The 26,039-nt window shown below is 60.1% G+C and overlaps 1 protein-coding gene and 1 long non-coding RNA gene across 2 annotated transcripts; both read right to left on the bottom strand.

Moving 5' to 3' along the window:
• Positions 1–8,372: 8,372 nt before the first annotated feature.
• On the bottom strand, positions 8,373–9,365 carry NEUROD4 (neuronal differentiation 4). Its single transcript, XM_042892572.1, has one exon. The coding sequence runs from the start codon at positions 9,363–9,365 to the stop codon at positions 8,373–8,375; it is 993 nt and encodes a 330-aa protein (XP_042748506.1).
• A 15,895-nt stretch (positions 9,366–25,260) lies between these two features.
• Positions 25,261–25,950, bottom strand: LOC122192105. Its single transcript, XR_006182537.1, has 2 exons — positions 25,824–25,950; positions 25,261–25,732 (listed from the first exon to the last, which is right to left on the bottom strand). It is a non-coding gene; the product is annotated as an uncharacterized LOC122192105 (long non-coding RNA).
• Between the last annotated feature and the right edge of the window lie 89 nt (positions 25,951–26,039).

The raw sequence follows: 26,039 nt of genomic DNA, 5'->3' as shown, positions 1-26,039 counted from the left end.
CCTGAAGGCTGCAGATAACACCCAGCAGCAGAGCACAGCCAGAGGGTCGGTGTGGGCACGGTCCCTGCTCCAGCCTTGACCCACAGCATCCATAGGAACGTGGCCAAGGACCTTGAAGATCCATTGGGGTCCGGCACACTGTGCACTGCTGGAAGGGACCCCAAGACCTTCCCTAGGGCCACCCCATCCCTCCCCGTCTCCCCGCCCTGGGGACAGACTCTGCAGAGAGGAGAGGAACCCCCAGAAAGTGTTGGGAAATGAAACAAAACAAGCGGAGAAGAAAGGGAAGGGCAGGAGCAGGGCAGAGAGGAGGGGCAGGTGTCAGCAAGCTGCCTCCAGCCATCTGTTGCCAGCTTGGGGACTCGGGGCCCCCCCAGAGCTGCGTCTGATGGGGACGATGCTCAATCTCGGGGGGGACACGCGGCCGCATCCCCCACCTGAGCGCAGTCGGGGATGTGGGGCTGAGAGGGAGTGTGGGGGAGGCGGGGGGCTGCACCCAGGAGGAACGGGGCCGTCCCCGCGGTGCCCCACAGAAACTCGCCTGGCAGATGTGCCCCCTCCTACAGTCAGGGTTATGCGAGGCGAGGTTGAGAGAGCAGCCCTGAGATGCGGCTTTGGGGGATGCGCAAAGGTGACGGGCATCGTGCAGAGGGGCTGCGGGATGCGGTGAGCACCTCTAAGCAGGGCACCGTGTCTGCATCCCCAAATAATTCCCCTGGGTAAGCTGAGAAGCTCCAAACGTGGGCAAGAGGCCCCCAGGAAAGTTGTCCTCCTGAGGGACGACGCTGGCATGGGTCTGCCCCGCACCCCATGGGTCACCCCTAAACCCCACAGCCAGACCCTGAGTGCCACACCGTCCCCATGGGAGCTTTGCAGAGTGAGGATGAGGAGGGTCCCAGCTCCTTGTGAGCCCTGCTTGTGTGTGTTTGTGTGTGGCATCCTAATCCCAGAGGCCTTGGGGAGCGGGATGCTGAGCTTTAATCCCCTTCCGTAAGCGATACGGCCCTAACTGCCCCGATGGGACTCCGACCACATCTGGTCACACAGCCCACGGGGCTGCCCGGCACGGCGCTGCGCTAAGAGGATGAGGATGTAGAGGGGGACAGGATAAACCATTTACGCCGCGGGCGCTGTTCTCTCGGCGGCGATCAGATGTCGGAGCTGGGGCTCCATCTGGGCACGCGGCACCTCGGAGGCCTCCCTCCTCTCTTCTTGTCCCGTGCAAAGAACCCCACGTCATGCAGCCACCTGCCATCCTGCTCTCTATGCTCAGTGCTGTGGCAGAAATGCCCCCCCAGCAGCCCCCCGCCCTCCCAGCACCAACCCCGCGCTCTGCCCTGCACTGCAATGCTCAGCTCTGCGCCAAGGAGGGAGATGCTGTCCCGAGCACGGGGAGAGCAGGAGGGGGCTCAGAAAGCTGCTATCCCTGCCCTGAGTAGAGGACATGACCCCAAATAAGCTCAGGTGTTCCTTTAAACATCCTAGAACAGACCCAGCGGCTGTGCTCCCTTCTCCCGTTCATTTGGGGATGTGGGAGAGGGGCTGAATCCTGCTGCCAGGCTCTGGGCACCACGAATCCTCCTCTCACAGTTAATGTTTCCCTCTGGGCTGCAAACCCAGAGCCCCTCCTGAGGGGGCATCGCTGGCAGCTGGGCTGGGGGCTGCGCTCAGCGCCGGGTTAACGAGCGCAGCCCCACAGCGCGGCCGTTAGCGCATATGGGAGCGTGAGCGGGGAGCGACGCGTGCCGGGATCCTGGAGGCGTTTGGGTCAGAGCTCCCTCTTCTCCATCACTTCTCACAGCTGCAGGCTCCGTTCCAGCCACAGTGTGAGGGCAGCGATGGAAATGCTCAGAGCCACCCCCCCGCATCCCGTTGCATCCCTCCTGCATCCCTTCTTCATCCCCCACATATCCTCCTTGCACCTCCCTGCATTCCCCCTGCATCTTTCCTGCATTCCCCATGCACCCCTCCTGCATCCCCCCTGCACCTCCCATCCGCTCCCCATTGCATCCCCCCCTGCATCTCCCTACATCCCTCCTGCATCCTCCCTGAATCCCTCCTGCATCCCCCCCCCCTATCCCCCCCCTGCCCCCCCCCCCCCCCCCAAAACCCTCCCAGCACAGAGCAGGGGGTGTGGATCAGGCACACTGATGGGATGCTGCTCCCGGTGCTGTTGACCCACAGCTGTCTGCAGCCGTTGCAGAGCCACAGCAGTTGCCGTGAGCTGTGACCAACGGCCGGGGCTGACTGTGTCCCCTCTCCCCCTGTCCCCCCCCCCCCCCCCTCCTCCCCCCCGGTGAGGGACACCCCATGGGGACGCGGAGCAGCCAACTGTTCCCCGCTGAGGCCGGCGGGCCGCAGCCCGGGCTAATCCAATCCATCAGGGGGGTAATGAGCTATGAAAGTGCGGATTCAATTAAGGGGGATTGCGACGGAAGGCAGAGCCCGGTGGCAGACGGAGAAAGGAGAGCTCTCCCCTCTGAAAGGGTCCATCTGTGCCGCCGGGTCCCGTCTTTGTGCTCCCTGAAAGGGACAGCGGTGCACAAAAGCGGCCGCAGAGGCTGCGGTGCTCCCTATTTCCCCCCGGGGGGGAGGAGGGGGGGGGGGGGGGAAACTGAGGCACGGAGGGGAGAAGGAAGCAGCACCAGGTTGGGTTTGGGGAGCAAAACGCACGGCCTTATGGATGCATGCTGGTTTGTGGGTGCTTTCTATTTCCTCTTGGAGCTGGGGGTCCCTTGGTGGATTCTCCACGGCCCCGTTGCCCAGACGAGCCCCCAAGCTCTGTGCTTTGCCCCCCTACATTGAAGCTCAGTGCCTCAGTTTCCCCATCTGGATGGGGGATGCACCCAGGGGTGCATGCAAAGCCTTGAGTTCCAACCTCCCCTCAGCTCCGTGCATCCCTGTGGGATCCCACAAGCCTAGAAACCCCCCCTTTTTTTTCTCTCTCCTCCCCCCCTTTGGGGGCTCTTCATCAGAGAGCCGCCCCCTGATTGCAACCAGGGGGGGATTGGGATGGGGACGAGTTTAAAGACAGGATTATTCCTGTACAAATTCTGATTAAACCGTCCCCAAGCCCTCCTGCTACAAGATTAAGCAGAGCTCTAATCTCACCCGAGCAGCAAGACTTCGTCAATAACTCCAAATCTCTCCGCTGTTAGTTTATCTGGTGGGGATTAAAGCAGGGAGGTTCCTGAACTTGTGTTATAACAGTATTGTTGAAAACAAAAAGAAGGAAAAAGGGGGGGAAAAAGGAACGTGGGTGTGCTGGGCAGCGCGTGCCAGCCTGCATTGCCTCGCAGCCAGGGCTGGGGCTGCTCCATCCGTGCTGCTCTATGGGGAGCACAGAGCTGAGCCCTGGTGGCACCCAAAAGATGTCTTTTGTGGCTCAAGCATGAGATCTGAGCGCCCCATATCAGGATGGGAGGTGGGGTTTGGTCCCTCCTTATCCTGCGCACCCATCCAGAGCATCCTAAGGTCAGGCAGCCCCACCAGGGCCGGGGAAAGGCCAAGCTGAGCTCTGGTAGGGATGTTCCCCAGGGTGCCAGGTGGATCTGTGGCATCTTCAGAGCTCCCTGGGTCCCGTGGCAGGGTGATCCCCACTCTCAATGGGGCTGGGAACTGGTGGCTGTGCTGGGATGGCTCTGGGATGTGGGGTGTTTTGGAGATGGGGGAGGTTCTGGAGATAGGTGATGCTACAGAGATAGGGGATGATTTGGATGCTCCGTAGGTGCTGAATGTTCTGGGGATGTGGGATGCTCCAGATGTAGGATGCGGGATTGCCCTGGGAAATGGGTTGACCCCAAGATGTGGGGTGTTGTGGAGATAGATGTGGAATGCTCCAGAGCTGTGGAATCCTACAGAGATACGGGATGCTCCAGAGATGCCGAATGTTCTGGAGATACGGAATTGCTCCAGGGATGCGGGATGCTCCAGATGCAGGATGTGGGATGGCTCTGGGGTGTGGATTGGCCCCAGGATGTGGGGTGTTGTGGAAATGAGAGATGTTCTGGAGACATGGGACGCTCCGGAGATGCTGAATGTTTCGGAGGCATGGGATGCTCTGTAGCTGTGAGATGCTCTGGAGATGTGGGACACTCCAGATGCAGGATGGATGGAGCAGATGCCGGGGGAACGCCGGCCCTAATCCCCTGGCCCCGGCCCCGCTGCGTAAACACTCTGTACAGCTTTGCAAACAGATTGAAGCACGGCTGATCTGGAGCGCGGCGTGGAGCTTAGGGGCTTCATGGAGCCAGCGCTGGGATTTAGGTGAATTCCCCACGCTGTGCTGTGGGATATGGGGACCAGCCCAGCTCAATGGGGCTGTGGGGATATGGGGAGGGGGCTGGCTTTGCCTGGTCCCCAATAGGGCATGGGGGGAGGTAACAACAGGCATGTATGGGGTTGGAGAGTGCTGCCCTGAGGAGATATGGATGGTTTCCATGCCCTCAATTCAATGGGAATGAGGTTGCTCTGGGGGTGATCTGATCCCAAACCCCTGTGCCTTTACCTCCTTTGGGTCTGTGGGCATCCTCCACCATTTGGGGACACGTCTGCAGCTCAGATCCCGGGCAGAGGGGATCGGGGGGCTCTACCCAACCACACATCCACCTCCAGCACCATGGAAGGAAGAAGTTCTCCCTTCAGACAGCAACAAGGATGGGTCGGGTGCTTTGTGCCACGCACGGTCCCAGCTTTGCACCACCCCATTTTAACCCCATTTAACCTAATTGATGCCCGTGCTGAGCGGATGTCCCAGCAAACCCCACGCACCCGGCTGCTGTCCTCAGTGCCACCACGGTGTCCCCTTGGGGACCACGCACAGCTCCTCACCCATGGGACCACGCTGACCGAGCTCCCAAAATCTGCTGTCCCTTCCCTACCTCCCCCTTGGGGGGGGGGAAAGACGATTAACTCGAGAACCAGTCTGATATTTCGGCTTAGTGGGAAAATCCTCGTGGTTTCCCAAGCTGGCCACATTAGGAGCTCAGTGGCTCACGGCGTTATCAGATTACAAACAATATCAGAATTACAGCTTTTAAAGCCGGGTTTTACAGAGGCTTAGAAATTATACAGCCACCCCATAGGGGGAAGAGGGGCGGTTTGGGGGGTGGGACCCTCCGGCAGCACCCAAAGGAGCACCTAAAGGAGCACCCAAAGGAGCACCCAAAGGAGCACCCAAAGGAGCACCCAAAGGAGCACCTAAAGGAGCACCCAAAGGATCTCCAGGGGTGGCTGTCACATGGGATTGTGTCTGTTTGGCTGTGTGCATGCATGCATGTGCACAGGTGTGTGCATACATGAGCACATGTGTGTGCATGCACATGCATAGGTGCATACACGCATGTGCATCTCTGCCACGACCCAGGACCACAGGTAAGGAAGGTTTGCGGGTCTGTGCACGCGTGCATCTACATGTGTGCAACGCACAGCAGTGCAGGAGGCTGTGAGCGTGCACACACGCGTGCACACGCGTGCCCGCACCCCTTCCTACGTGCAGATCCATGTCTCGCTGTGTGACAAAACGTGTGCGTAATTTCTGCACCCGCGCCAGGAAGGTCATCCTCACCACTGCAACCACCCCATGTCTGCGCTGCCCCATCCCTGCTGTGCGCCCCACGCACACCCATGTCCCCCTCTGAGTTGGGGGTGCAGGAGATCCCCCATCACACGTCCCTTTGCAGAGAGGCTGCAGCTGCTGGCCCCCCCCCCGAGAGCCCCTCACTGTGCGCAGCTTGCAGGGATGTGACACTCAGTGGCTCCCATTGGGCTCAGCGCAGCAGCCGGCGTGGGGCTGGGGGGGACAGGGAGGCCCAGAGCTGCATGGGGACACGTGGCACAGCCCCGCATTGGGGGATGGAAGGAGGAGATGCCCCCACGGCGGCCAGGAGCTGCTGCGGGTTTTGGGGACAGCTGTGGGGCACAGGGATGCGGGAGCAACGCGCTGAGCATCAGTGCAATGCACAACCTGAGTGTGGATTTGGGGGGGGGCTGGGACACTCGTGTGTGCTCACGAGTGCAGATCTGTATGGGAGAGTGCAAGAGGACCCGTGCAAAGCGCTGCCTGCACGTGGCAGTGCAGGTGGGGTGTGCATGGGCAGGTCCGTGTGCCACCCTACGTGCGTGTGGATGTGCACACGAGTGTGAGCTGAGCGCCCTGTGAGCACCCCAGTGCAGGTGACAAGGGACAGAGCCGTGGGGAAGAGCTGGGAGTCAGGTGCCACCACCTTCACCCCTCCATCACCACCCTCCGTGGGGACCCTCCTGGGCCCATCCTCACCCCAGCAGCACCCAGAACCCCTCACCCCATTGTTAACCCCCACCCTGGAGACCCTCCTGGGCCCATCCTCACCCCAGCACCACCCAGAACCCCTCACCCCATTGTTAACCCCCCCCCGAGGACCCTCCTGGGCCCATCTTCACCCCAGCAGCACCCAGAGCCCCTCACCCCATTGTTATCCCCCCACCCTGGGGACCCTCCTGGGCCCATCCTCACCCCAGCCCACCCCCCACTCAAGGAGCTCCCACCCCCTCCATAACCCCAACACTTCACCTTTGGGATCACACCTCCCACCGGTTCCCCCCCCCCCATCACCACGCTGACAAGGAAAGCGACAGCCCCCAGGGCGATGCTGCTTCAAACAAGACCACGACTTTATTATTTGAGCTAAAAACCCGGTTCTGCTTTCTTTACAAAAGGATAAACATTTTCTCTCCGTACAAAAGGGATCTGGAGGGGCTGGGGGCTGGGTTGGTGGACAGGGACCTCCAAATTCCCACCTCAATACAGAACACCTCTGTATGACGGCGAGGTTTGGCCAGCCGGGCTCACCAGGCCGATGGGATTTCAAAAATAGCGGCCTGGATTTTGGTGAAGAACACAAAGTATTGCATAGCCTTCAAAGTTATTGCTCACAGAAATAATCAGGGATGAGCTGGGAGCTGCTGGGCACCTTCCGAAGGGCAAGAAGTATCAGCATTAAATGCAGAGCTCAACCGCGGTGATGGGTAACCCTGGGGTTGAGGGCTGGGATTGCTCAACGGACAACGGATCATCGGGGCCGGAGGGGGGGGGGGGGAAATAAATTAAATAAATAATGGCTAATAAATAATCCCAGAGTTGCAGAAAACACGATGCAAACCCTCACCAACGTGCTGGGATGGAGATGGGAAAGGAAGAGGGGGGGGGGGTGAGGAAATAAATCACCTGCACCCAGAGTAAATAATAAATAAAAGGGGGGAAGAAGAAGATGCACTTCTTTGGGCTGGAGGTCTTCAGGTACAGCCAGGGTCGGGGCTCGGCCCAGATATGGGCACCCATAAAGGCGTCACATCACAACCGAGGCACCACGAGCAAGCAGTGGGGCTCAGGAGGAGCATGGAGTCCTAAAATGATGCTCATGAGGAGGATGGAGTCCTAAAATGATGCTCAGGAGGAGGATGGAGTCCTAAAATGATGCTCAGGAGGATGGAGTCCTAAAATGATGCTCAGGAGGATGGAGTCCTAAAATGATGCTCTGCAGTTTCCCACCTGGCCCCACGACGCCATCACTCTGGTTGCAACTCTTATAGAAAGAGCCCCACGCTGTGGCTGATCTCTCTGCCCCGAGAGTCTGCGTCTACCTCTGTTGCTCCCTGAGGTTGGGATGGAGCTGAGGGTGGTGCGAGCCTGGCTGGATCACGATGGTGGGGTTCTCCATTGGGTGGGGAGCATCGTGGAGGGAAAAATCCCATTGGATTCTGCAGGCAGTCCTGAGAGCCCATTGGGGAACCTCAGCACCAGTGGGGTATGGGGAAGGGGCACGGGCTGGAGCCCACCTGGTGCAGGGCACATCGCACACAGCACCCCACTGCCCCAAGGATGGAGCTGGGGCCATGCGGTGAACCAGAGCTGTGGAGCAGGATTCCCACGGAGCAGAGTTGGGAAGCGCTGTGGGGAGAAAAAAGCTCCTCCACGAGCATCACTGGGGGACGGGGAGTGGGGATACGACCCCCAGGCTCCTCCATCCCAAAACGGGTTCAGCTTCTGGGGGAGAAAACCCACAGATACAATCACTCCTCAGAGCCAGGGCTGCTTCTGAACCCACATCCCTCCACGGAATGGTGTGATGTTCAGTGGAGGCGTGGGGCTCCGCAGCGCTCTCAGGGAGGGTTTGCACGACTCCTGGGGGTGGCTGTGAACAGCAGCACGGTGACACGAGCGGGAGGGGATGGGAAGGCCATGGGGCACATCCCATGGGGTTGATTGCTCAGGAGTCCACCACACTGCCCCATAGCAGCGATTTCCTCACTCCGGTTGTGTCCCATCAAAAAAAAAAGGAGCTCCTCAAAGCGGCCGATCTCCGCGCCAAGAGTTTGGCTCCCACTTTGCTTTGCTACTCGTTGAAGATGGCGTTGAGCTGAGGCCCGGCCACGTGGTGAGGGTAGGACTCGTAGCTCATGTCTATGGGGATCTCATAGCGGGGCACTGCGTTTTGGAAGTGGGTGGGATGTCCGTGTGCCCCAGCCAGGCTGACCGAAGGGTAGTGAGCCATGAAGGCGTAGGGTTTATCCAGCTCTGGAGAGCCATCCTGCTTCAAGGAGAAGTTCCCACTGATGCTCAGGGGCGGCGTGAGGGGACCCTCGTAAGGGGGAGTGGTGCAGTCGGGGGGGTTCCCAAAAGATGCATCCACCAAACTCTTGAAGGCGGGGGGCTTTAGGTGCAGCAGGTGGGTTTCCATTGAGCCGTAGGGCGGGCTGGGCAGCCCTGGGGATTGGTAGGCGAAGGAGTGGCTGGAAATGGCCGACTCGCACGCGGGGGTCTTCTCCTCGTGCTTCTCCAGGAATAAGGTCTGCGGCCCCAGCTGCAGGCAGCCGGCCACCAGGTTGCTGGTGGGCTGGGATAAACCTTTGCAGAGCATTTCCACGAAGCTCTTCCCTTCCGGAGTCTGCCCCGTTTCGAGCACCTCCGACAGAGCCCAGATGTAATTCCTGGCCAACCTCAACGTCTCGATCTTGGACAGCTTCTGGGTTTTGGAATAGCAGGGCATCACCCTCCTCAGGTTGTCCAGGGCATCGTTCAGTCCGTGCATCCGTGTGCGCTCCCGAGCGTTGGCTTTCACCCGCCGAGCCCTGAACCTCTCCAACCTGGCCTTGGTCATCTTCTTCTTCTTTGGTCCTCTTCTCTTCGGCTTCTCCCCGTCATCCTCTTCCTCCTCTTCCTCCTCAATGCTGTCGTGCTCTTCGTTCAAGCCCGGCACCAACCCGAAAGGTCCTTGCCTGCCGTTCTCTGCCTTCAGCTCATCCTTGGAGCTCAGCGCATCGTCCATCCAGCCCTGGGTGCCCACCAGCTCTGCCATTTCCTTGGGCTTGGTGTATGCCTTTGTCATCTCTCAGCTCTGCAGCGGGGGGACAGGAGATGTTAGCAGGAACACGGGGTCCATTAGGAACCAAAATCACCCCCCCAGAGGGACCGACCGCCTTCTGTCCACCGGTGGTGCCTACAGCATCTGTCTGCCTGTCTCTACAATTACCTCCAGTGGGTTTTAGGCTGGGCTCATTGTCGCAGCATGGGGCACACAGCACCCCAAGTATGATTTTCCCTAAAAGGTTGAGTTTTGGACAACATGAAGGGGCAGTGATCAGCTCTCCATCTCCCATCCAACACGCTGCACCAAGGGAGGATTTTCCTAGGGGCTTTCTTAGCAACTCAACTTACCGGAGGTAATTTGGGGTTATTTGGGGTTACTCTCACCCCGTGAGTTCGGCTGGCAGCCTGACCTCCCCATCTCCTCCAACCTGAGCACGTTTTATCAGCACATCCTTCGTCTCTGCCCTTACAGCACAAAGCAGCCGCGGTTTCGCGTCCGTCAGCCCCTCAGATCCTGTCGCCGTGCCCGATTCATTTCATAAAGCTTAACATCTAAGCAGCTTTTGCTGAAAGTGTGCTGCCCAAGCCCTGCCTCCGCCACCCCATCCGCCCCACGTGGAAAATCCCACTTTTAATACGAGAGGTGGGGCCGGATTAAGGGTGTTAATGACTGCGCACGGCCGCCGTATCCCAGGAGGACCGCGCGGCCCCAATTAGCTCTCAGGTGGAGCAGTAGGATGGGAGACCATCAGATGCTTTGAAATCTGCTGTGGGGAGGTGCTGAGGGAACATCTGGGATGGAGCTGCTCCTGCCTGCGTCCTGGTGACGCCGCCAGCAAAGCATTGGGGCCGGGAGCCCCAGCGCTGCTCTCTGCGCCCCTTTGCAGAAAGGGAACGGTTTCCAATTTGCAGTTTTGGAGACTTTGCTCTCACTTTTATTCCTGCAGGATATTAATAATAATAAAAAAGTAGACAAGGAGGGAACCGCCTGATGAAATCATTGTGGTTGCTTCCCAGTTTTTCAATGAGAAGAAGGAGAACTGGGAGCCCACAGTGGGAAGGGAAGCCCTCCAGCCTGCTTTGTTTGGACACCTTTGGTGTTGGATGCCTCCATCCCATCTGATCCGAACCAAACACCAAACAAAACCCACTGCAGGAGCAAGCCTGTTCCAACTAAAACTCAATCTCCAGTTTGCAATGGCTCAGCTCTCCTGCGTGCTCCTCGCTCTCTTGCTGTGTTCTCAGCCACTGAGCTCCCAAAAGAAGAGGGTTCCACTCCTATTCCATTCCTGCAGGACCAGGAATTGGATTTCAGCCCTTGCTGCCAAGAGTTCAGGACAAAGAACTGCAAAGCCCTTGGAGTGAAGACCCTGACCCCAAACTGGACCACTGAAAGCAGAAGAAACCCAAGGGGAAAAGGGTCCTGGGAGGATGCTGGTGTGAAAACCAGGCACAAAACTCATCACAGAGCAGAGCAGGAGGGACAAAACACCCAGAGGAGGAGCACGAAAATTAGAATTTACTCGACAGCTCTGTGCTGCGTCCTGCCCAGGAACTCAGCAGGATGTGGTCCAGCTGTACACAAACACAGCGTGCAGAAAACACAGCAGCTGCCATTGAGAGATGCTGCTCCTCCAGCCCCAGCGTGGCCATGGGATGGCCGTGGGGGCACTGATGTCACCGAGTGCAGGACCCAGGAGCTCCTGCAGCCCCAATCCCACTCTTGGTCTCAGTCTTGGTCCCAGTCCCCTTCTCAGCCAAGCAAGGACAGAGAAGAGGGGATGCGATGGATTTTGGAGGAGGGGAATCCGCTCAAGGGCATCCCTGGACCCCTGGAGAGGTGAGGGGAAGATGGGGGTGCTTTCATCCATTAAATGCAGCCTGGCCTCGGGATGCAGCACTGCAGGTGGGGATGGGGAGAGTTCGTGGGTCCCTATCCGAGAGCTGAGGAACAAAAGCTGTCGGCTGGGGCGCATCCCCATCACCTCCATCACCTCCAGCACGAGCATCGGCTCAGCCCCGACGTGATGGGGAAGCCGGGTCCATTGCCAGGCAGAACGGGGGGGGGGGGGGGCCCCGACCCGGCGGGGGGCCCCCAGCGGGGAGGCCGACGGCCCGGGGGAGGGGGGACCAGCTGGGGCCGTGCACTCCGGGTGCTGCCTTGGGGCAGATAGAAGTAACCCCCCCGCCGTCCCGCCGTCGGGGATGCACGGAGCCGGGCGTGAAGCCCCCATCGGAGGGGTCGTGGTGTTCCCGGGGGTCCCGGTCCGCCCTTACCTGGGCACCGGAGCGATTTCCCCGCTGTCACTCGCTCATGGTGGCTGCAGCCTCGGGGGTGCGGACGGCACCGGCGGCTTCTCAGCTCCGCTCTCGGGGCGGTTTTGAGAGCTCCGCGTCGCCCGCGGCTCCTGCAGTGCCGCCGTTCCCCCTGACTCCTCCTCCGGGGGGAGGTGACCGATCCCGGCTCCTCCCGCTGCCCGACGGGGCCCCGACGGCAAAGCACGGCTGGGTGCTCCGGGATGGGCACCCCGAGCGACCCCGGGTGGGTGAGCCTTGGATGGGGATGAGAATGGGTTCCTCAGGATGGGCATCACCGGGTGGGAGCCTCCAGGTGAGCACCACGGGGTGAGGAGCCCCAGATGGGTACCCTCGGATGGGCACCCCTCGATTGGAACCCGTAGATGGACACCTCCAGGTGGGTAACCCAAGGTGAGCATCCTCAGATGAGCACCTGCTGGATGGGGCACCTCCTGGCTGAGCTCCTTTGGATGAGTGACCCTGAATGGGCACCTCCAGATGGGCGCTATGGGGTAAATATCCCCATATGAACAGCCCCAGATCAGCACCTCTGGAAAGACACCCTTTGATGGGTAACCCGAGATGAACAGCCTCAGATGAACAGCACCAGATGGGCACTGTGGGACGGGCACCCCCAAACAAGAACCCTGGGGTGAGCAAACCCAGCTGAGCACCTTTGGATGGGCACCACTGGATGAGCAGCCCCAGATGGGCACCCCTAGATGGGTACCCCTGGGTGGGCATCCCTAAATGGGTACCCCCAGATGAGTACCCCTCTGTGGGCACCCCCGGGTGGGCACCCCTCTATGGGTACCTTTCTATTGGCACCCCCAGATGGACACCCCTCTACGGGTACCCCTGGATGGGCACCTTCAAATGGGTGCCCCACTATGGGTACCCCTGGATGGGCACCACTGGACATCCTTCCCAATTTCCCAGCACCAGGACAGTCCTCTCTCCATGGAGAGGCTCCCATCCAACAGAGCACAGCCCTGGGTGCTGCTGGCTCTGCCCCAGGTGCTCGGGATGGGCACTGCGGCTGCGTCTCCCTCCTGGTTGTAATGAGAGTGCAAGGGGGAGTAATTAATTGCTGGTGTGGCCAGAAGGGGCCCATCTGAGATTACTGCTGTCAGAAAAGAGAAGGGGCCCAGGGCTCCTGCCTCCAGGTCTGGCTCTGGGCAGTGGGAGGGGGCAACGGAGGAAAAAGTAGAATAGATTAATTAAGGAGAAGAGAGATGGGGAGCCTTGCATGGAGCAGAGCAGGGCTGGCCCTAGTCTCTACATGGGACAGATGCTGCCTTCTCCAGCATCAGTTTCCCTCTTTCCCAGTGCTCCCCAGTACAAAGCACAGCTACTGGTTTCCTTATTCATCCCCTGATTGCTGAACCTATCACTCACCTCCTCTGCCCAGAGGGATGCAGGTAAGAGGCTGAGCTCCTGCAACGAGGGTGAAAGGAGGAACTGCAGTGGCACCCCAAATCCACCCTCTATCCCCATGCCCACCATCCCCATTCCATCCCATTCCCTATCCATCCCATCCCATCCTATTTCATCCTATCCGATTCCATCCTATCCCATCCCCATCCCATTCCCTATCCATCCCATCCCAATCCCCATCTCCATCCACATCCCCATCCCATCCTATTTCATCCCATCTCATCCTATTTCATCCCATCCCCATCCCATCCCAATCCCCATCCCCACCCCATCCCCATCCCATCCTATTTCATCCCATCCCATCCTATTTCATCCCATTCCATTCCCCCATATCCCATCTCCATCCCCATCCCATCTCATCCCCACCCCTGCTGACCATCACTACATGGGGCTCTCCCAGCACACGCCACCATGGAGGACCCTTCACACTCATTTAGAGCCCTCACAAGCACATCCTTGGCAGCCTGGAATTACGGGGAATACTAATTAATTCATTAGTGGCTTCATGGCTTACTTCCCAGCGCCGGGCCGGGCCGGTCAGGGCGTTGAGGGGGGGGGGGGGAACAGATTGCAGCCAATAAATCTGCCTGTTGCCACACCGTCCCCTCCCTGACAGATGGCTCCAACAGGTTCGGATGCACAAAAGGGACAGCGGACCACGCTGGGGGGGGGGGGACGGGACACGGCCGCATCCCCACGCACGGGGACAACGGTGCCCCCTCATCCCCCCTAAAGCTCGGGAGCACGGCTGACCCCCCGGATCCGGGCAGGGCGCTTTGTCTGCTGCCTTTCAGCGCCGCTCCGGGGCCGTCCACGTGCCGTACGTTAATCCCATTGTGAGGGGGTTTTGCATCTGTTCGGGGTTACGGCGGCTCGGAGCTCCCCTCCCTCTTCTTCTTCTCCCTCCACCCCCCCCCCCCCCCCGGGGGGGCCCGCGGGCAAGATGTTCCCCACCCCCCCCCGCGGGCACTGGGCCCACGGGGGGGCGGGGGGGGGGGATTCGATGGAAGGAGGAGGGTGGGGGGGAGGGGGGGGCCGCGATGGGATCGGAGACCCTGGTATCCCGATGCTCTGCTGGGATTTCCCATTGATATCGCAGGGCTGCACTGGGAGGAGAGGAGCTGCCCCCTGGCCAAGCGCAGCGATGCTTTGGGCTGCCTGCAGCCAACCTATGGCCAGCTGTCCTCCCTCAGAGCCCCACAGCCCCCTGTGTCCTCCTGCACCCGGTGTGCCTTCCCATTCCCTCGTGGTGTCCTCCATCCATTCGTGGCACCTTCCATACCTCCGAGGTTTCCTCTGTCCCTTCGTGCCAATATCCATCCCCCCCCACACGTCTTCCATCCCTCCGTTTACCCCATCTCTCCCCTCCTCACCCCACACGTCCTCACATCACCCCATCTCCTTCCCCTCCCCTGTAGGTCCCCCACCCCAGTGCCACCCACCCCTCCTGTCACCCATGCGCTCTCCCCTCCACCCAATCTCCATCCCCACGTCTCCATTCCCCAAGGCATCAATGTCACAGCTGGGCACGATGCGTCCCCGTCCCACTGCACATCCCATCCCTGTGCCTCAGTTTCCCTCTGCTGCAGCCCAGCAGGAACAGATTCCCCCACCCCAACGACACCCGGAGTGGAGGCAGCAGGTCCGTGTCCACGTCACCCCATCTGTTGGTGGCTCTGAAGGTGTCCCCTTGCCCCAATGCCATCCCCTGACCCTTTCCCATTCCCATCCTCTGCTGGGACACCTCCCCCCAGAGCTCCTTTTCCTCGCACTGCGATGAAGCCACAGCCCCGCAGGATCCCATTTGTGGGGTTTGGGGGATTTGGGGACACTTGGAGCTGCACAATGCACTGAGAAGGACCAAGGGGCTGCATTTGGGGTTCGGCAGAGAGAGGGGGGGGGATGCCAGCATCTCACAGCTCAGAGCAAAGCGCATGGAGTGAAGGGGAGGACAAAAGCCCTCCGCGTGCCCAACCCACGGACCAGCCTCGGTCCCGGCACTTCTCTCCATCCCATAATCTGATTCCCTCTGCAGGGCCGTGGCCTGGAAGGGAGGGTAATTGCCAGAGTAAATATTGTGAAAGCACACGGCTGCCCCGGCCCCGCTGCCCATCGCCGGGGCTGGAATTCCTGGGCCAGTTCGGAAACGCAATTACCGCCTATTAACGGGGTCTAATTTAATCCTGACAGCTGCGCCGAGGCAGCTTGATTTGCATGACATTAGGGAATGCAATTAAAGTGAAATCAGGGCTGGGGGGCCCGGCTGGGCTGTGGCAAAAGGGGGACAGCCCCGGCCGGCGCTCACTGACCCGTGTTTGTCACATTGAGCGATGGTGGCACCGGGGACTGGGGGGGGGAGGATGTGACAAAGGGGTCCCCAAGGGCTCGGCCACGGGGGTCTCTGCAGTCCCAGTGTGGGTTTGGGGGCTGTCGCAGCGCGGTGGCAGTGAGAAGGGATCCATTTGTGTCCCTTGGGAAACGTTCCCGTGTCAGGGATGCTCATCCCAAGAGCTCCTGGAGATGAAGATGTGAGGATGAGGAGAAGCCACGCTCGCGAGCACGCAGAGCCTCATGCTGAGGCTGAGTCCTTTCGCGTGGCTCCCTGCCTCAGTTTCCCCCCGCTGGGCACCGAACGGCTCCTATAGGGCGGGCAGGAGAGGCTGGGACGGCTGGGATGCTGTCCGCGAGCTCAGATGGGATCTGGAGGCACAGATGGGCTCAGCACCCAGCACTGCTGTCCCCTGGGGAGCGACCCCCTGTGCAGCACACGGGGCGCTGGGCCAGCACACGCTCTGGCTCGCTCCTCTCTTGGCTGCCTGCAAGACGCCTGATGGCACAGCTGGGAAATCCCAGCTTCGCTCCCCGTCGCCCGCGGCCCCGCAGAGCTGGCAGGGATGCCGGGCATCATCCCGAGCCGCTGAGCCCCTGAGAGAGGGGTTGGGGACGTCCCCGAGTGGGGGGCTGTCCCTGTTGGGAGCGGACACAGCGCGCGTAAGGGGCGGTGAGTGACACCCGTGGTCCCACTCAGCGTGGGGAAGGGCAGAACCCCATCCCCGCAAATGGGATCCCCAGGACGGCTGTTGGTGCTACGGGGAGCAATCGCTGCTCATCCCGGCCCCGTGCCAGCCTGCTTTGCATCTCAATGCATCTCCGAAGTCCATCCGTTCGGCGGAGGGGATGCGGGGCCGCGAGCTCCGACATCTGCTCGTAGCAGCACGGGCGCTGCCTCCATCCCCTCTCCTTTGCTCCCGAAGCGGGGGCGCAGCCCAGGCTCCATCACCCCTCGTTTCTCCTTCTCCTATCACAAAACTCCCCCTGGATGCTCAGCACGTACCGCTTAACCCCCATCTTTCCCCTTCCGTCCAGAAATGTTTTTAATTTCGCTCTGCACGACCCGATGCTCCAAAGCTCCCGGTGTCCCCGGGCTGTCCCAGCGCTCGCGGTCACCACCGCATCCCCCTTGCATCACCCGGTCGTGTGCGGCCGGCGGGAGCTGTGAGCACGGCTGTGAGTTCAGAGCATCGGTGCCCGAATTTGGGATCGGCGTGGGGAAGCCAGGCATTGCGCTGCCCCATAGGAAAGGGGAACCCTAGGGACGCACCGCAAAGCTCCGAGCGGCGCCGGCTGTGAGCTGGATGCGCATCCCCGAGCGGGAGCTGACATCTGCTGGTAAGAACCTTCAACAGCCAGCTGGGTGTCCGCGTCCCGCGGTTGGATGTTCTCCATCCCAGGATGTAAACTGGGAGCACTGGGAGCTGCTGGGCGCTGAGGTCCTCAAGCTGGAGAGGTCGTGTAATCCTGAGCACCGCCTGCTGCGTGGGGCAGGGGATGCAGGACAGGCTGTGGGAGCAGAGCATGGGGCAGCACACAGCCTCAGTGCTCAGAAAGTTGGGATCTAACGCTCAGCCCCAGTTCCTGGGTGCCTCAGAGGCCACTTCTGACCCCTTCAGCCATCGTAGTGGGAACAGAAGGGTCCCTGTGAGGCGGCCGTGGCTCTTGGGATTGGATTCATCCCAGTAAGAGCCTGTGCAGAAGGTCCCAGAGGATGGAGGAGGTTTGTCGTCAGCCCCCTGCCTTGGGGGGAAGGAGAGGAGATGGAGAGGAAGAAGAGGAGGAGAAGGGGAAAAAATGGGGTAGGAGGAGGGGAGGAGGAAAAGGAGGAAAGGACAGAGAGAGGGAGGAAGAGGGAAAGAAGAGGGGGGAGGAGGGGAGGATGAGGAGGAGAGGAAGAAGAGGAGGAGGAGGGGAGGAGGAGGAGCGTTCCTTGGCACAGATGAGGACACTGCTGCCTGGCTGGCCGTGCTGGGCCCCAGATGTTGCGCTGCGGGCATGGCCGCGCTCCCTGCCCTCTTGGCAGCCTCCTGGCACAGCTGCCTCTTCCCCCACAGCCCCACAACCGCCCCCTAGGAACGGCTGAGGTCCCGGTCCAGCTGGCCCCGACCCAAACTCCAACCAGGCGTGAAGATTTTGCCCAGCCCTGTGCTGCTCAGAGAAAAGCAGCCCAAGGGAAAAGGAGCTGGGACCCAGCGCGGGCACCTGGACCCGACCAAGGGTGATTTTCCAGGCTGCTGGAGAGCAAAGCAGGGGGATGTCGGCTGGGGTTGGATCTGAGCATCCTCACGGCGCGTCCTCCCCGAAGAGGAAGGATTGCTCTTCACAGAGAGCGTGGATCTTAGAATTTACAAGCAAATCCATTAATTAGTTTATGAGCTGGCATTAATTAGAAACGGGTCCTCGAAGGGCTGATACTCCGCGTCGGGTCGTTAGGTCTGACTGACATTAATAGCAGTGAATTGAGTTAACTGAGATCCTCGCAGCCAGCTGGGTCGGCTCCAGGCTCCTGAATTGGCCCGGCTTAGAAACAGCAGAGAGTGCAGTAAGAGGTGATGCCCTGGGGGGGAGGGAGGGGGGCTGCATCCCCTCCTGGTGCTCCTCGGAAGGGTGGGGGTAAACGAGGCTCATGTTTGGGTGACATCCAAAGCCATCAGCGCCCAGGGCTGCTGCATCTCCAGGTGACGGGGTGACAGGACGGCTCAGAGCTCCGTGCTGAGGTTGCTGGGGTGGAACTCAGACCCTCTGTAGGGATGGAGGGGGTGCAGCAGTGGCGGTGCAGCCTCTCGTGGTGGCTGCAGGGCACCCCGTAGCCCCCCGCACCCCCCCCCCCCCCCCCCCCCCCCCGCGGAGGGGGGGGGGGGGGGGGGGGCGGCCCCCGCGGCGGGGGCCCGGGCCCCCCCGGCCCCCCCCGCACCCCCCCCCCCCCCCTCCTCCCAGTTCTTTGGGGACCTCTGGGGGCTCAGCATCCTGCTATCACTGGGTACCACCACCACGGGTGCCCCATCTCCACCATGTCCTCCCCCGTCACCCTGTGCTTCGGTGCCCAAAGCGTCACCTTTTTAAGGTCCATCCCCACGATTTGGGGACGAATCCACCCCGCTCTGTGCTCTGTGCAGCCGCCAGGGCTCTGCCAGCCGCAGCCTCCTTCGGGCTTCACTCCACCCCAAGCAAACCTATTGCTGCTGATGCCATAACCCACCTCAGAGAACGAGCAGGGTGGTGTGTGCCATCTCCCCGAGGACATCCCACTCTCTGGCAGCTCCCAGCAGCCCTTCTGTCAGCAAAACACGGCACGCTTCTCACTGCACCATGAGACTTTTCTCACCTGAGGTGGCACATCGGAGGTGGGAGCTGCTGCTGGCGGTGCTGCTGTTGTCGCTGCATACGTTTATCCACCCCCTGTGCTTTCCTTGGCTGGTGCAGAGGGGGGAATGTGCCATCAGAGCACTGCTGCGTGGGTGCACAGCACAGCTGGGTGCTCTGAGCTGCACAGAAGTGCTGGAAGGTGGTGGTGCCTTCCAACCCAACCATCCCATGGTTCTGTGATCTTTAAGGACCTTTCCAACCCAACCATCCCATGGCTCTGTGATCTTTCAGGTCCTTCCAACCCAACCATCCCATGGCTCTGTGATCTTTCAGGTCCCTTCCAACCCAACCATCCCATGGCTCTGTGATCTTTAAGGACCTTTCCAACCCATCTATCCCATGGCTCTGTGATCTTTCAGGTCCTTCCAACCCATCCATCCCACAGCTCTGTGATCTTTAAGGACCTTTCCAACCCAATCATCCCATGGCTCTGTGATCTTTCAGGTCCTTCCAACCCAACCATCCCATGGCTCTGTGATCTTTCAGGTCCCTTCCAGCCCAACCATCCCATACCTCTGCGATTCTACAGTTCTGTGATCCTGTGATGGGAGCAGAAGGCAGCTCAGCAAACAAGATGAGCCGTTTGTCCTCTGCACCTGCATGCCCAGGTTCTGCTTTCCTGCAAAGAATCTGCTCTAGGGAACGTCAGGCGTTGCCACCTCCTGCTCTTTGGGCATCCCCACACTGCTGGAGAAAAGGCTTTGGAACGCACTGATGGTGGACAACTTTTGTCCATCCTCCTATCCCTAAACCTAGTGCTCCAAGCTGAAGCAATGTTCAGCAAGTCCTTGAGGATTCCCCTAGGATCCACAGGAAGGACACCAGAAGGCACTGAGTTTTGGTTTGGGACACCAGGGAGCATTGGTTTGTTGGTGCACCGGAAAGCATTGGGGTCAGGGACACCAGAAGGCTCCGCTTTGCTTTCCCAGCACGACTCCCTGCTCACACACAGCTTTTGGGGTGCATCCCCACGGCACCAACCTCTTCCTCACCACCACTCTGCGCTTTCCCTGCACCCTGGGACAGATCCACGGCTCCAAGAAGAAGACAAGAATCTTCTCCCCCACTCCCGGGTAGATCAGCATCTTCCCACGGCGCTGCCAGCATCATCCTCATCACCATGGCAACCCAGCATCCCACCCCCCCCTCCCCCCCCCCCCCGGCTGTTTTCAGCACAGCAGGGTGTCAGCGCTGCACATTTGACACCCTGAGCCCCCACGCAAGGTTGGGTTGTGAAGAAAGAGAGGAGGAGGAGCTCATGGATGGGGCTTTATTTTGGGATGGGAGACGCCAGCTGCTGTCGAGCTTGAAGACCAAACTCCTTCCCCAAGCAGAAGGGAAAGAGATGGGAAATGAATCAGGAGAGCAACCAGGGATGGTGCCCACTCTCCTGTGATGGGCAATGCTGGGAGGGGGAGCCCAGCGTGGATTTCTCCAGCACAGCAGAAGCGTTTAAGTCATCTCTGTTGCATCCCATCCCCTCCCCCCCCCCCCCAAAAAAAAAACCCTTTGTGTATGGGTGGGTGGTGCGGTGGAGGAGATGGGGTTGGTGGTGGGTGCTGAGATGGGACCATCGATGGTCAGCATTGAGGGAGAAACGGTCCGACCCCTGGGGGCTGAGCAGGGGGAAAGGGGAACCCCGTCAGCCCCAAATGGGGTGGCAGAAGGTGTGGGATGTGGCACTGAGGAGGAGGGAGGAGGAGGTCCCACCCTGTGCACCGCCATCCTGCGACGCTCTGTGTCCCCAAAGGCCACCAGCCCTCCTGGTATCCAGGGTACCCCGGAGTGCCACATCCCCCTGAATTGGGGGGGCATTGGAAGAGCCCAGAGCCGTCCTGCCAGCAGAGTGGGTGAGTGAGACTGCAAAGGGCTGTGAAAAGCCCTCTGGAGTTAACGAATCCTGCTAATGAGAGGGGAATTCCAGGAAGGGAAATAACCCAGGAGGCATCCGGGTGGGAGGGGTCCTGGCACAGGGTTGGCCCACGGCGGATCGGCCAAATTGGCTCTGAAAGGCATCTGAGCTTGGGGCTGGATCCGTCTCCTCCCCACTAAACATCCCAGTTCCCTTCATCCAGTTGGGGGTCAGGAACCCCACTGGGCAAATATCGCTCCAGGAGCTGCACCAAAGCCAGGTGGGGATTTGCAGCGAGGAGTGCAGGACCTGCAGGCACTGCTTGAAGGTAACAAGACCAAGAGCACGAGGTCATGGCCCATGTCCCCTCCTGGGGACCATAGGATGCTCCCATGAGATCCCAAAGGAGAAGTTGTGCTTGGAGACTGCTCTCCATCACCAGCACAGCCCCAGTGTCCCCTATGCTCTTTCCCACAGTGAGAAAGCAGCCTGACCCCACAACTCAAGGCACGGGTGAAGCCCTCCAATGTGTTCCAAACTTCTTCTGAGCACTGAGTCACCCCACAGCCGTGCCATGGGGCTGAAGAGTCCAGTAGAGGATGGAGATGAGCTGCAGTGCCTTCTGGATGTCCCCAAGAATGTCACCCAAGGGATGGGACGTGGGGATGGAGGACGTCATGGACTGAGCAGCCAGCACGTGAGACGGGAGGTGGGAATGGAGATGGGAATGGAGATGGGAATGGAGATGGGAAAGTGGGGTGGGTTGGTTGGGGGCTTGGGGTCTGTCTGCAGGACAGGTTTTGGGGGGGGGTGCAGCAGTGGGGTGGTCTCCAAAGTGGAGAAAGGACTGCAGACATTGGCCGTGGGGTCAGTGGGCATCGTAGGAGCACCACACATAGGAGTCCATGGGGGTGAGCGCTTTTTGCTGCTGAGCAAAGGGTAGAACAAGGGGCAGAAAAGGGGACACAGGAAATTCCATACTGACACAAGGAAAACTTTGCTGTCAGAGTGACGGAGCATTGGAACGTGCTGTCCAGAGAGGTGGTGGATTCTCCTTCTCTGGAGATGCCCTGCGTGGATGCCCGCCTGTGAGACCTGACGTAGGGAACCTGGGTTTGGACTCAGTGACCTCCAGAGGTCCCTTCCAACCCCTACAGCTCTGTGGTTCTGTGTGACAGCGCTGGGATGTGGGTTTGCTACAAAAGCACAAGGAATCCATGGGACTCAGCCACCCAACACTGGAATTGGGCCTTTGGTTGGGAAGACCCCACTCATCTGAGGGAAATGGCAGCAGGAAAGCAGCCCGGGTCAGAGCGCAGCCTCTGCGGGCAAGCAGAAGGAGGGATGGGACAGGCAGCAATTAGCAGTTTGCTTTATTGGAAGCTTTGTTTGGAGCTGTGTTCACACAGGAAGAGCTGCAGGGTGAGCTGGTGGCATTGGTGGCAGCTTGGAACGGAGCAGAGCCCATGGGCAGAGCACCGTGTCCCCACGTCCCCACGTCCCCAGCAGGGGAGGGCAGCGCTCACCACGCCGGCCTCTCGCTATTCTGTTAGGAGAGAGGAGCAGAGAGGTGAGATATGTCCCCAACCCAGACAGGGGGGGCTGTGGGAGCCCCTCAGCACCTCAGCCCCCAAACCCTCCCACCCTGATCCCCTCTCACTCGCTTTTCCCCCTATCAGCAGTCTGACCGCCCCGGCCAGGGTGTCTCCCAGGGAGCGCAGGAGGCTTTCCACCACGTCTGCCAAATCCACCAGCGCTCCTTCGGCAGCTCTGCCGTTCACCTTCACATCTGTGGGGAGAAATGGGGGGGTCTGGGAGCTGCCCCCCTCCGTGAGCTGTGCCTGCGCGGATCCCCCTGCCCCATCCCCAGAGCCGCTTCGTGCTGCAGGGAGCTCAGATCCCACACTTCGGAGGGCAGGGAGGGATGAGGGAGCGTCTCTCACACACTTACAGAGCACAGGAGAAGCCCCAGAAGTGTTCTCTGTACGACTGGGATGCTCAGAGAGTTCATAGTGAAATCTCAGCCCCCCTGCCCCACTGATCCCCACAAGGACCCCCACTTACCTTGCCCCACAGTCGGCGTCTCGTTGACGGGCACTGCGAATGGAAGAGACACAGTGTGACCAACCCCAGGCCGGGGGGTTTAGGCAGGGGGACAGACATCCCCTAAGGGACATACAGCCCCATTGGGGTCCTGCCCTACTCACAGCCCGCAGCCAGGCAGCAGGCCAGCCCAGCCAGCAGCAGCACTGCGTAGAGCTTCATCGTCCCCACGGAGCTCAGGTGGTGACGACCGCAGCCCCACGATGAGCCCAGGTTCCGTTCTGCCCCTTATGAAGGCACCAATCGGAGGGGTTGGGGTGGTGGGAAGGTGCTGAGCCCGGGCTCTGGGCCAGCGTGGGATTAGCAGGGATCAGCCCTGCAGCTCCTGGGGGAGCACGGAGCGGATGGACCCGACCCAAAACCTCCCGGTCCCCCAGGGCTGCACGTGTGGGAGCAATTCCACAGTGTGCCAGAGACACAAAACATTTGGGTGGCTGCTACCTGCCCCATACACCCCCCCAGTACACCCCATACTCCCCCATGATGCCCCCTGCTATGGGGCAGAGCATCTCTCCGTCCCATTTTGGGGATATGGATGGAGCTCAGAGCATCTTCCCCCATTAAAATGCCTGGGGAACGCTGATGCACCGAGGGAAGGGCACGAGCGCAGGGGGGAGGAGGTGGATGAATAATTTCCCCACACTGCTTGGCATTACAAACCCTGTCCAGGAGTGAGTGTGCACTGGGGAGGAAGGGATTTGCTTCGTGTTTCAGACAGCTGCAGGGCAGCATCCCACCCGCAGCGATCAGCTCCATCCTCACGTCGTGCAGGGATGGAGGCAGCGGAGCGTGGCCCGTCAGGATCCACCTGAGTGCTCTCAGATCTCCAGCAGGACTGGAGAAAAACGAGGCTGAAACTGCAGGAGAAAGCAGGGAGACTTCTGGAGGAGTTGGGGGCTGGGGAGGGGATGGGAAAATGTCTGGGCTGTAGGGTGGGTGGAGAGCAAAGGATCCGAGTGATGGCTGCGTGTTCCCAAATGCGCACCCGTGCTGCGCCTCTGCTCCGTGCAGTCCTGCTTCGCTTCTTCTCTGTGCTGCAAAACCCTTTTGGTGCTGCACAGGGGGGGGGTCTCCGAAATGTCTCAGCCCCTTTGCAATGGAGTTCAGTGAAGGGTTTGGATAAGAGACCCCCGGGACCCCCCCCACCCCCCCACCACCACCACTTCAGTGTTGTTCCTCCATTCCAAGGGGAGCTTCTTGATTTTAAGACACCTCTTTACAGGATGCTCCATCCCTCTGAATTCATTCAGCACCGGTTCCAGAACTCCCAGTTTGGGTCCAGAACCCCCAGTTTGGGTCCTGGCAACATGGAGGGCTGCAATGTACGCAGGGAATGTAATGATGTTCAGCTCCTGGGCTCTGCAGCGTGGAGGTGTCACTGTGTGTCCCCTGCTGGTCCCCAACAACAGCCGCTGGCTCCCAGTGCTGTGTGCTGCTTTCTAGCACGGCTCCTATGAACACTGGTTGGGATGAGGTGCCCATGTGTGTCCCCAGAGGTGGGCAGCCCAACCCCATGGCTTTGCACAGCCCCATCCAGGACAAATCCTGGGGCTGGTGGAGATGTAATCCCATCTTCAGCCCAGGACCAGGCAGAGCAAGGGGAGTGGGGTGATGACCAAGGGGGGGGGGGGGGATCCCAACCTCTCTGTGCACCCCCCAGGTTGGGGTTCCCATACAGATCCCATACAGATCCCATAAAGATCCCACAGGGTGAGGCTGCGGTGAGAGCCAGACCCCGGTGCCGGAGGGGCTGGTGGTTAATCCAGGATAATCCCATCCTTGGCTGTGCTCCACTGGGAAGTCCTTGGGTTGTTTTCACCCGTGAGGATTTTCCCTCCCCATTAATTCCAGCGCTGATGCCTGGGGGGCTGGAGCCTTCCTTCCCATCCAAAGGCCATTGGCACCACTTCTCTTCCTGCTGAAGGGGTGTAAGTAGGGCTGGTGGCCCACGGGGAGCGGGGGGGGGACAACGGGTGGGACCCTCTGGGGATGGGGAGGTGGCCCTGGGTGGGATGGAGCAGAGAGAAGGGGGGTCAGCTTCCATCAACCCAGGGAATAAAAACACTGGAAAATCTGGGGATGGGAAGAGATGGGGATGGGAAGAGTTGGGGGTGGGAAGTGCCAAGGTCACCCTGCCCCCCATTGGGGACTGTGCCCCCAGTGTTTGGTTGCCCCAGTTGGGAGCAGAGCGGGAGGGGTTAAGGCTGCGGTCCTGCAGAGCATCACCACGGTTTCGTTCGGATGCCAGAGCTGCAAGGAGAGGAAGAACAGCAGAGCCATAAAGATAAGGTGGCAGGAAGATGTAGAACAGGCCCGGAGCCATAAAGCACCCAGATAAGGAAACAGGAGAGAGAGGCTTCGGAGGGGTGAGAAGAGATGGAGAGCAAAATAAACCCTGAACAGCGAGTGCTGCATGACTCATGCCCAAAGGCAGCACCTCCTCCGACTTTGCGCACCCTGAGAGCCACACGCAGCCCTCGCCCACATCCTTGGGACCCCCCAGCAGTGCAGGGACACGGCCTGATCCCATTGGGACCTTTATTTCCAGTGTGCTGTCAGCTATTCCCCAGCAAAACCCCCATCCTAGTGTTCCAAGCGCCGGGGGAGCAGCCAACTCCAAAGTGCAAGTGAAGCCCCGAGGAAAAGGGGCAGAGGAGGGAGAAGGAGGGGAGGGGGAGGGTGCAGGTGCCAGTCCTGAGTTTTGGGTGCATCCAACATACTTGTGCATGCATTTGCACACACACACACACACACACAAGTGTCCACACGGTGCTCAGCTCTGGGCTGAGGATGGGTTCCGTCGCCTGAAGCGCAGCGGTGCAAACTTTCCTGCACTCGTTGTTGCACTCCGGTGCCGGAGCAGCGGTTGGGTGGGAGAAGGGGGGAGGTGGTGCAGGCAGGAGACCCCCGATGGGCTCAGTCTGTCTGCTCAGGAAGGGGCTCCTCCACGAAGCCGCTGCTGTCCGAATGCCCACCGACTCCGTACAGCATCAAACCTGGAGCGTGGGGATGGGATGCGCTGCACCTCTGCACCCCCCACAGACCCCTCTCAACCTGTGCGCACGGGTGGGAAGAGGCACGGCTTACTTCTGCGGAACCTCACGGAGCAGCTGGTGTCTTCATCATCATCATCATCATCTTCATCATCGTCATCATCACCATCGTCGTCGCTGTCGCTCACCACCTGCACAAACACAGCAGGGCGCAGGTTGTGCCAAAGAGGGGCTGGAGCACGTGTGCATGGAACATGTGTGCATGGAGCACGTGTGCATGGAACGTGTGCATGGAGCATGTGTGCATGGA

The sequence above is a fragment of the Lagopus leucura genome, unplaced genomic scaffold (genome assembly GCF_019238085.1).
Source record: "Lagopus leucura isolate 7727_CA_CO unplaced genomic scaffold, USGS_WTPT01 202-0_obj-0_obj, whole genome shotgun sequence".
NCBI lineage: Eukaryota > Metazoa > Chordata > Aves > Galliformes > Phasianidae > Lagopus > Lagopus leucura.
The sequence above is the reverse complement of the archived record's forward strand: the minus strand, read 5'-3'. Positions and strand labels throughout refer to the sequence as shown.